Source organism: Labeo rohita, chromosome 6 (genome assembly GCF_022985175.1).
Source record: "Labeo rohita strain BAU-BD-2019 chromosome 6, IGBB_LRoh.1.0, whole genome shotgun sequence".
NCBI lineage: Eukaryota > Metazoa > Chordata > Actinopteri > Cypriniformes > Cyprinidae > Labeo > Labeo rohita.
The window spans coordinates 12,093,435-12,103,197 of record NC_066874.1 but is presented as its reverse complement, the minus strand read 5'-3'; the positions used below and the strand labels follow the sequence as shown (position 1 = coordinate 12,103,197).

Sequence of the window (9,763 nt, the reverse complement as noted above, 5' to 3'; positions counted from 1 at the left end):
TGCAGAGAAAGCTTGAGATAGATTTATTATTGGTTACATTATTTGATAATACACCAAGCATAAAGAAAAGCAAAGACGAAAATGCATTTCCTTTGTAAGGCAGTATCAAGAAATATGAGCTGCAAGTAACGAAGATCTTCATGAAGAAAGAAAAAAGGTACATCAGTTACATCAGAAACTGAAGCATGGCTTCCTTACTTATATCAAAAGCCACTGCTCACAATTGCTTATGAGCAGTTGGCCACCTTCTGATTGGTCCATATAAAGTATGCATAGCCATGCCATTGGTCCAGGTGTTAGCCAAATTGAGGTCTTTCTCCCATATTTACACACAAACGCAGGTCTTCCGAGATGTGATGCGAAGCTTGACAAATCTAAAGACAAGGAGGAGCAGCTGTCAGTCAATATAGCATTCTGCTTTTCAAATCAGATTTATTGTGGTTTTGTTCTCCCCATGAACGAGAGTGCACACATGGTCAAGAGAAGCATAATTCTTAACATTTACTGAACTTTTTATTCTCTGACAGGCCAATTCCAATGGTTCCAAGTTTCACAGGTTATTCTCTTGTATTAAAAGATTTATCTAAAAAAATAGATTATTGACCAAAATTATCATATATCTTCATCTACATATAATATCCATGCACAGTCATCAAACACCTGATACTAAATTTATCAGTACAAGAAAAGAAATGCAGGCACAAATTGTTTTTGTTTTTTTTTAAATCAGCTCTTTTCCTTGTATTAAACAAAATTAAAACAAAATGGTTTATTCCCAAAAAAACTACACAAAAAAGCAAAACAAAGTACTACATATTACAAAAGTAATACTGTTTTTTGCACCCTTCTTGAAATATTGAAAACTCATCAGGATTTAAGCTTCCAAGCTTATATTCTGTTTCACCGCACTGCACAGTGTTACGCAGATCTGCACATGCTACTACAAAACAGGACATCTGTGTGGCTGTGCAGTGTAATCAGACCAATCCAATTAAAATGTTCAGTCCTACGTGAAATCAGATTTGAGACTCCATGCAAAATGTGGAGCATTAAATTAAAAGGGGAGTTCTGAATCACTCTCTTTAGTTCTTTACATGACTGGTCACCTATTAGCTTACATACTAGAAAAAGAGTAAATACACACAGAGTATGTGCGATCAGTGCACAAGTGGCAAGTTATTTTTAACCCTGATATTTGTATGAGAAATGTTGTATGCAGTTTTCATACCCTATTTTGTACACACACAATAATTATACATCAGGCCCCAGATGTTTCAAGAATTGTATATTCTTCAGTAAAACAACCACTGAGGGGACATTTAAAAATAAAGGGGTTAATGCACATGCTATACATTTTGTATTTCTAGCATTTTCCCATAGCTCATTTTAAAGCATTTAAATTATCTTATGGATCTCCACTGGACGTTTGCTAAGGACCCCTAGCGGCCCTGGCCTTCTGGTTGAATACAACCAAAACAGACTAAATTTTGAAACGGAATAAAAACAAATCACAGCTAAACTAATGAATATTACTAAAGCATTGAAACACAAAATATTAATTCCTCGCAAATAGTTACTTTTTAAAGGTTGACTTTTCATAACATGGCTTTGACTTGTATAACAGCTTTCCAATGATTAAAAAAAAATAAAAAATAGTTCACCATTATAGTCAACTAATACATTCTCCACTCCAATCCTTAATCAAACTGAAGTAGAACCTAATTTCTATATTTCACTTTAGATCAGATATGTTTCTTCAGAATTCATCCCTGTCAGTAACTTATTAATGCATCATGAGATACCAAAGGACTCAGAAAGCATCAAAACTGCACAAAAAGGAAAGTCAGCGCAAGTCAGGCAGCACACCTGCCCCTGCCCGGTGAAAGACACCTTGTCCATGGTAATGGATATCCCGCTCTCACCATTTCTTGTTCCGAGGCTTCAGTTCCTCAGCCGCATTCCTCAAGAAGATGTAATTCTTTTTCTGGGGATTGTAATATTCATGTCCCTTTGAGACAAAGCAGAAGTAACAAAAGTTAGCAGAGATCACACTGTTTGTCAGTTCACTAAAAAGGACGAAAACAGAACTTCAGCCAGTTCTTCTAAGTAACCAAGATAATAATAATAATAATAATAGCAAACCATCCCAATTTTAATGACATAGTAACAATATTATTGAGTCACTTTCAGAACGATTTTTTCCAGCTTAACATTAACAACCAATGAGAGTGTGCCAAGTCCAACTTGAACCAACATGGCTGAAGAGCCCTGGATTCGGTTTCATTTTGCTGCATTTTCTACGGCTATTTTTGAACACAAGAACGCATCTTATGCAAGCTCACCCTAGCGTCTGATTGGAAGCATAATAAAAAGGGCTTCTGTCATAATTAGTTGACTAGACAATCAGCCAACCTATACACTAGTCTGTTTTGAATGTAGTTAGTCATTCCTCAAAAAGCAAGTACTTTGCAGCCATTTTTATTCATGTAATATTTTTCTGGTCATTTTAGCATTACTGTGCTTTCCCCTTAAGGATTAATGTCTGCTTTCTGCTGATGAAATTGATATTGCTTGTTTCAATGTTAAACCTTCAGCTCGGTCAATTAAGAGAATCTAGGGCAAACCTAAGCCGTTTAAAAAAGCTAAATAAACATTTTTATGCATGTTCAAAAGCATAAACGTATATTTTCTCTTCATATTTAAAATACATTCCAATGAAATTGACCATAGGAGCATAACTGAAGCTTAATTATCAAATACCCTAACTGACTATAATACTTACTATACCATAATAATGTTTTGTCAACACACAAACCTAAAATTTAATATAAAGACAACTTTCAGACTTAGAATGACTTGAAAGTCAAAAAAATAAAATTTGCAGTTAGCGATGACATTCAAATGTTAAATATGTATTAAGATTGTACCTTAGACCAGTCATAGCTAGAAGCATAGGCAAATATGTTCCCATTGCTATTGAAGCAACAAGCCGTTATTGGCTGATCTAATTGTTCAGAGGTCTTCAGCTTAGTGCGGGCATCTTTATCCCAGAAACTGAAGCGCCCATCAGAGCCTACTGTTGCCAGAGTGCCATGGACAGGGTGAAAGGAGATAGCATTCACCTACAACAGAGAAACAAAAAGCAAGACCACCATTTCTGTTTATTATACAACTAGTATTTACTGAATATTGTCTTTCATAACCTCAGACTAGGCTAAATGCCCAAGCAATCAACTGCATTTAAAAAACAAAAACAAAAAAAACAAAACCTAGAACACTCACAGCATAAATATCTTGGGGTGTGGCAGTATTGGTTCCGTTTGACCTGTGGCACTTAAAGGTGAAATTGTCCTTGGCTCTGGGTTAAAATATAAATATTAGGACAGAAAGATAACATACATATTCAATATTACACTCAAAAATGCTGTTTCTTCAAGGTACTTTTTAAAATGAACTGAAGCTGAACATTTCTGTCACAATTTCATAACCCTTATAATGCACTTCAATTTGTAACATTTAAGTTAACAATTACTACATTTATAATTTATGTTTATAACCAACTACTTTACATGGAACTGCACAAGGAAAGTAGATGTTGAAATGATTTTTGTTTTTTCCAGAGACTTTCTTTTTACAGAATTTTATTTTTTTTAACATGCTATTTTTAGTTGTTATCTAACACAATAACTTTAGTTGGTTTAACATAACTTTTTTGTCTGAACTTGTTTTAGTGTCGTTGTACAGACCTAAACTAATTGGCTTGGAAAAGTTTTCCTTAACTCATGTTAATTTTTTAATGTACTGTAATAGCTGGTAAATTTATAATCCAGCCATGAATTATTTGTGGATTGGAAGACCAGATACAGACTCACGGGTTAGGTGGGTTTATGTAATGAATGGCAACCCGTCCCTCGATGCTGCCCAGTGCAAAACCAGTAGGTTTACTCTGCTTGTCCTTAAAGATAGCCACACAGCGGTGCTGTTAAACAAAACACACAGATTAAAATACACCTCAATGGTTAACAACATCTGCAGAGAAGAAAAAAAAAAAAAAAAGGGGGGGGGGAGTGGGGGTAAAGAACTTCCAAAGGGCAACGACAAAAATGTTAGCAAACTAAAAGTTGAGTGTAGGTGAGTAAAGACACATTCATTTTTAATAATAAAAGTCACCTAAATTTCCTGCCAATTCATACACAACTATTTAAAGTATTTTTTTCAGAATGCTCTGAATGCTAAATATTTAACTAATCATAATTTGTAGTAGTAGTGCTCAAGTTCAAACCAAAAATATTCATTTTAAATTCGTCTGAGAGATCCTCCATCAGAAAAATGACAATAAGACTACAAAAAGAACTTTGCTTTTGTCAAAAAAAAAAAGATTAAATCAATGAACCGTCTTTTCAGATTTTATTGCAGTGTACATTGTATTTAAATGGTAAAAATAAGGTTCATTTGTTAACTATACTTGTATTGATCACATATACTTGCATATATACTTGTAACGTATTAAACTATACTACAGGACTATTTAATTCTTGAATCTGATTGGCTGATGAACGTTCTAAGATGTGCAATTATTTTCAGTGAAACACACGGCTAAAGTAGTTCCAGGCAGGTCTTGACCACATTATGTCCATATCTCTTTGCCAAATTTCCTTATTTCAAAGTAAACAATTTTCAAGTAGATAAATATATTAAACAACAAGTTAAAAACAACAAATTATTTCCATGTTTTTGACAATTCTTTTGAAAAATTAGTAGAATTTTATTATGTATGGAAAGCACATACACTTTCCCACCTCTCTCCCTTACAAGACGCACAAACTCAGGTAATTTACGCATACTTAATTTTCTCTCTCGCTTTCTCTTTTATAAATTCATTAATAACTGCATTAGTCTGCTATCAACAGCTCAAACCTCTGTTATTAGGTCGGAAACAACATTTTGGGATTAGCAATGGAGGCTTGAGATGAGATGAGTAAGAAATTAATCCTACACACAAGAGCATTTTAAGGACAAATACCAGACTAATGTCTTGAAATACAATGCCCAAACAAAATGAGGTGTGGTAACCGTAGTACATGCAGAATAACTGACTCCAGTCCACTGAATTATTAGAAAATAATTCACACCTTTGTGTTGTGGCCTTATAACCACCTTGTAGTGATGTAATGGTATGAAAATTTCTTATCACAATTATCAGAATTATCATGGTATTGTTAAAATGTGCTGGAAACATTTACATTTACAAGACGCTTTTATCCAAAGTGACTTACAAAAAAGGACAATGGAAGCAATCAAAATAAACAAAAGAACAATAACATGCAAGTGATATTACAAGTCTCAGTTAGCCTAACGCAGTACACGTACAAAGTTTTTTTAAATTATATAATAAATAAAAAAAGAGATTATAAATAAAACAGATAATAAATAAAGAAACAAAGTACAGACACAAAACGTTTCACCATGCTTTATATTTAAAATGAACAAACAACAAATGACTTTGTTTGTATAAACACTAAAACAACATTGCCAATGATTTCTAGATTTTAAATGACAACATGACTACATGACTGACAAATGTTCAAATAAAGCTTTGAAAAGGTTTCATAAAATGGTAAACCTTGCATTTTAGCCTTTAAATTTAAAAAAAAAAAAAAAAAAAAAAAAAAAAGGTTGAGTCAAAATTAATAAATTATATGTATTTTATCTGCTCCATTAATAATTCTAGATGCCTTATCTGAATTGTTTAAATGTGTAGAATCCACATAAGCTTGTTTTTCCATCAATCTGTCAAATTTACAGCAGGGCATGCAAATTCGGTTTGTTTCAGCCAGACAAAAACTGCACACAAATGTAAGTCTCTGTAAATCCATTCTCTGACACTAAGCGGTGCTTATAGAACAGAGCTACAAAGTTACAGCTGTTTCCCATAACCTCCGTGGAACAAAGCAGCCTTGCAGACTGTTATTTAAACTTTGCTTTATGCTGGATAGCATTTATTCCCTTGAGTTGTTCAAATTGTGGTAATCGAATACGATTTTATTGATAATTAAAATATGAAGCAGTAATACTAAATGTCTGGAATTTTATCATTATTTATCATCTAACTGGTTATCGTTCTATCCCTACCACCTTAGGTGCACGTTATTTTGTAATAATTCAAAGGCCCATCAATTATTCCTCACTTAATGTGCAATGCATTTTCACAGTATTTAATAGTATTTGTTAATGTGAGTTAATAAAAAAAAAAACACCTCATTGTTAGTCCATGTTAGCTCAAGTCTATTAGATCTCATTAATAGATACAACTTTTGATTCTAATAATGTATTAGTAAATTGAGAATAACTACAATAAATGCTTTAGAAGTATTTTTCATTGTTAGTTAACAAATGTACTAAACTAATTTTAACAAATGGAACCTTGCTGCAAAGTGTTACCACAAACACTGTGACAATATACAAATAAATAAAAATATATACAAAGTAGCATTATTATAATTTGTATGCTAGTGATAAAACACTAATACCATATTTTACGTAGAATGCTAATTCAAACCCAATATTTATTATCCACCTAAGCTAATTTATTGTTTGTTTAAATATTTAATTTGCCATTTAATGAATTCAAACACTGACCTGATGCTTCAGAGGTGACTCTATACGACGAAACTCTGAAGGCTGATTTTCCAACTGGTAAACAATAAGACCACGTTCTGCAGTAGCTACAACAGCCATAGGATATACCTAGAAAAGAACATCAAGATATCCATAAAATGCGTTTAGATATTCGTGTCTTTCTTTCTTCAGTCGTAAAGAAATTACGTTTTTTGAGGAAAACATTTCAACATTTTTCTCCATATAATGGACTGATATGGTGCCCCGAGATTTTGACCATCCAAATGCAGTTTAAATGCAGCTTCAAACGATCCAAAAAGCGGTTGTAAATGATCCCAGTCGAGGAAGAAGGGTCTTATCTAGCGAAACGATCGGTTATTATAAATACTTTTTAATGTCAAACGCTCATCTTGCCTTACCCTCCTTGAACTCTGGCCAAGACAGTTAGGGTATGTCGAAAAACTCCAATCGTATTTTCTCCCTCAACTTCAAAAATCATCCTACATCGCTGCAGAAGTACCGACCCAGTGTTTGCAAAGTGAAGATCAAACACCCTAAACAAAAAAGGTAGAACAGCGATATAGGACGATTTTGAAGTTAAGGGATAACATGAGATAGGAGTTTTTCAACATATCCTAACTGTCATGACCTGAGAAAAAAACACTGTTCAGGCAGAGTAAGACAAGACGAACATTTGACATTAAAAAGTATATAAATTGTATTATTTTTATATTTTACTCTTCTTTCTCAGCTGGGATCATTTACAAACGCATTTGGGATCGTTTGAAGCCGCATTAAAAATCCATATTTAGAAGTTCAAAATCAGGGCACCATATCAGTCCATTATATGGAGATGCTGAAATGGTTTCCTCAAAAGACAATTTCTTTACGACTGAAGAAAGAAAGACATGAACATCTTGGATGACAAGGGGGTGAGTACATCATATGTAAATCTTTGTTTCGGAAGTGGAGTTCTTTAATTCAATTCAAATTAAATCACTTCTTTACCACATCTGCACAGTAACACCTCTCTGGCATCTGCAGGGACATCATGGGGTTTGGGGAACGTGTATCCCAAAACTGTCAAAAAAAAAAAACAAACAAAAAAAAAAACACAATGAGAGACAGAAACAGTTGTTAAGTTATTCTAGACCATGGCTGCAAAATTTGGTTAAATAATTATTTGATCAAATACTGCACACTGAACTGTGACACAAAAAAGGTTTAACACAAATAAACATTAATAAGCACTAGGCCATATCAGGACTTGAATTTAGTTCAACTGTGCAGCCCTAAGGTTTGGTGAAGATAGGTTTCAGTACCTTCAGTGTTTTGTCCCAACTGCCAGTCATAACACAGCTGTAGTTTGGCGCTTTAATCCAGTGAATTGTCCTGATTGGGCCTTCATGCTGGTCAAAGGAAAAGATTGTAGGACCCGTTAATCATACTGTAAACCAACACAACTGAAATACATATACTAAAAGTATGAGGATATGAATATATTAGGAACGCAATTTAACTGCTTACTTGTGCGATCTGAATGGTCTGATTGCTGTTCAGATCCCACATCTTGGCAGTTTTGTCACAGGAGGCTGTAAAGACTTTACTGCCATCCTGTTAACAAAATAATTAAAATCAGGTGAAAAAGACAACTCATGTCAGAAAGCAGAAGTCATTCAAAAAGAATACAGAACACAGGACTAGGAATAGGTATATTCGGTTCTACTACTGTTTGTGTAGAACTAAAATTCGGACCAGAATGTAAGCATTTAAACATTAAATTACGCAAATACATATATTTTCATTAAGATGCAGAATTATGTTGCAGAATATTGCTTGGCTTAACTCTTTAAGACGTTTAAATAGGCCACTAAAATGTATAACGTGTGAATGATCTTACATCACTCCAGCACACATCCAGCACTGGGCCTGTGTGCATCTGCTGGGCTTTAGGGACAGTCTGACCATTATCTTGAACCTCCCAGCACCGCACCTGAGTATATGCAATATATCCAAGTGTAACTTACAGAAAGGTTCTTTTAACAGATCTGGAGACAGTTCATAGATTGTAAATAAAACACAATAACATATTTCTAAGTTACATTTAAAGTCAAGGTTGTACGAGTATAGAGACAAAAAAATATATTTAAGATAAGAGAAATGTCAACAGCTTACGTCATTGGCCCACGAGCCTCCGATGAGAAAGTTTCCAGGCATCGTAGGAGGACTGAATGCCAAGCAGCTTATGCTGTCATCGGGTGGCGATGTTACTTCAACATCCTTTTATCAACGACACGTCAGATAAATTAACATGCACAAAAGTTTATTTGTAAATATATTATATTCTGTATATACCTTCATTGGATTATGACTGTCTGTGGTGGTGCTGCCAAATACACCTGTTCCCCCGGACCCAAAGGCCGTGTTCGTCCCGAATAAACTCATTTCGATCTGTTAAGAGTCAGATTAAATTAATGTCACAGACAAAATTAACAACATTAATACGTGACAACTATAATACTTGCACTGATTCAAGTGGTTTTAATGTTAATATTAATAAATCACTACTATACTTAAAGTCTTCAAAATGAATCTGTTAGTCAGATTATGAAGTGTAATATTAAGTTCTACTTCACGTTTACATGCACAAACCGTGAAATCGGGTTTTATTAGCCTTCAGCAAATACAACTCAATTATAGGCCCAGACAACCTCTACATCAAATACAATGATATATCAAAATATCTTAATCAGCTAAACTCACTAAATGTCGCAGAAATATTTGATTATTCCCATAAAACCGGTTCCCGCTTCTGAAACGATACACACACACGCACTGCTATAGGCACTTCCGTCGCTCAGTTATTGAGGACGTGCTTTGATGACGTCATCGATTGGTTTTCAAATACGAATTTTTATTTTATTTTATTTTTATATAACATTACAACATTTCGGTCGAGAACGAAGAACATGAAAAAACAAATAGGCATATTGAGATATTTATGAGTACTCTATTTACTATTAAAAAGTATTTAGGGTGCAACAGAAAAATACAAAAATACTGTGCTGTTGTGTGTATCGTTTCAACTCAGACGTGCTGTTGCTGTCTGAGTTGCACCAATCAAAATGTTCTATCAGTCTAAAAG

At 34.0% G+C, this 9,763-nt stretch overlaps 1 protein-coding gene across 2 annotated transcripts; it reads right to left on the bottom strand.

The window, feature by feature from the left end:
* On the bottom strand, positions 1 to 9,494 carry rae1 (ribonucleic acid export 1). 2 transcript variants are annotated; one of them, XM_051113279.1, is made up of 13 exons: positions 9,382 to 9,494; positions 8,974 to 9,069; positions 8,794 to 8,898; positions 8,519 to 8,611; positions 8,146 to 8,232; positions 7,941 to 8,027; positions 7,627 to 7,698; positions 6,640 to 6,747; positions 3,873 to 3,979; positions 3,283 to 3,358; positions 2,928 to 3,122; positions 1,923 to 2,008; positions 1 to 374 (listed from the first exon to the last, which is right to left on the bottom strand). In XM_051113279.1, coding segments are annotated over exons 2-13 (1,107 nt in total). In that variant the 5' UTR covers positions 9,064 to 9,069; positions 9,382 to 9,494; the 3' UTR covers positions 1 to 373. The 2 variants fall into 2 exon arrangements, with proteins under 2 accessions (XP_050969236.1, XP_050969235.1); XM_051113278.1 differs by lacking the exon at positions 1 to 374 and having other exon boundaries at positions 1,919 to 2,008.
* Positions 9,495 to 9,763: the final 269 nt, after the last annotated feature.

Excerpts from the sequence above, each read along its gene's own strand:
- rae1 (XM_051113278.1), bottom strand. The coding sequence starts at position 9,063 with ATGAGTTTATTCGGGACGAACACGGCCTTTGGGTCCGGGGGAACAGGT. Across the intron at positions 8,612-8,793 it reads GAGGCTCGTGGGCCAATGAC|GTGCGGTGCTGGGAGGTTCA; the intron begins GTAAGCTGTTGA and ends GCATATACTCAG. Across the intron at positions 8,028-8,145 it reads AGACCATTCAGATCGCACAA|CATGAAGGCCCAATCAGGAC; the intron begins GTAAGCAGTTAA and ends TCCTTTGACCAG.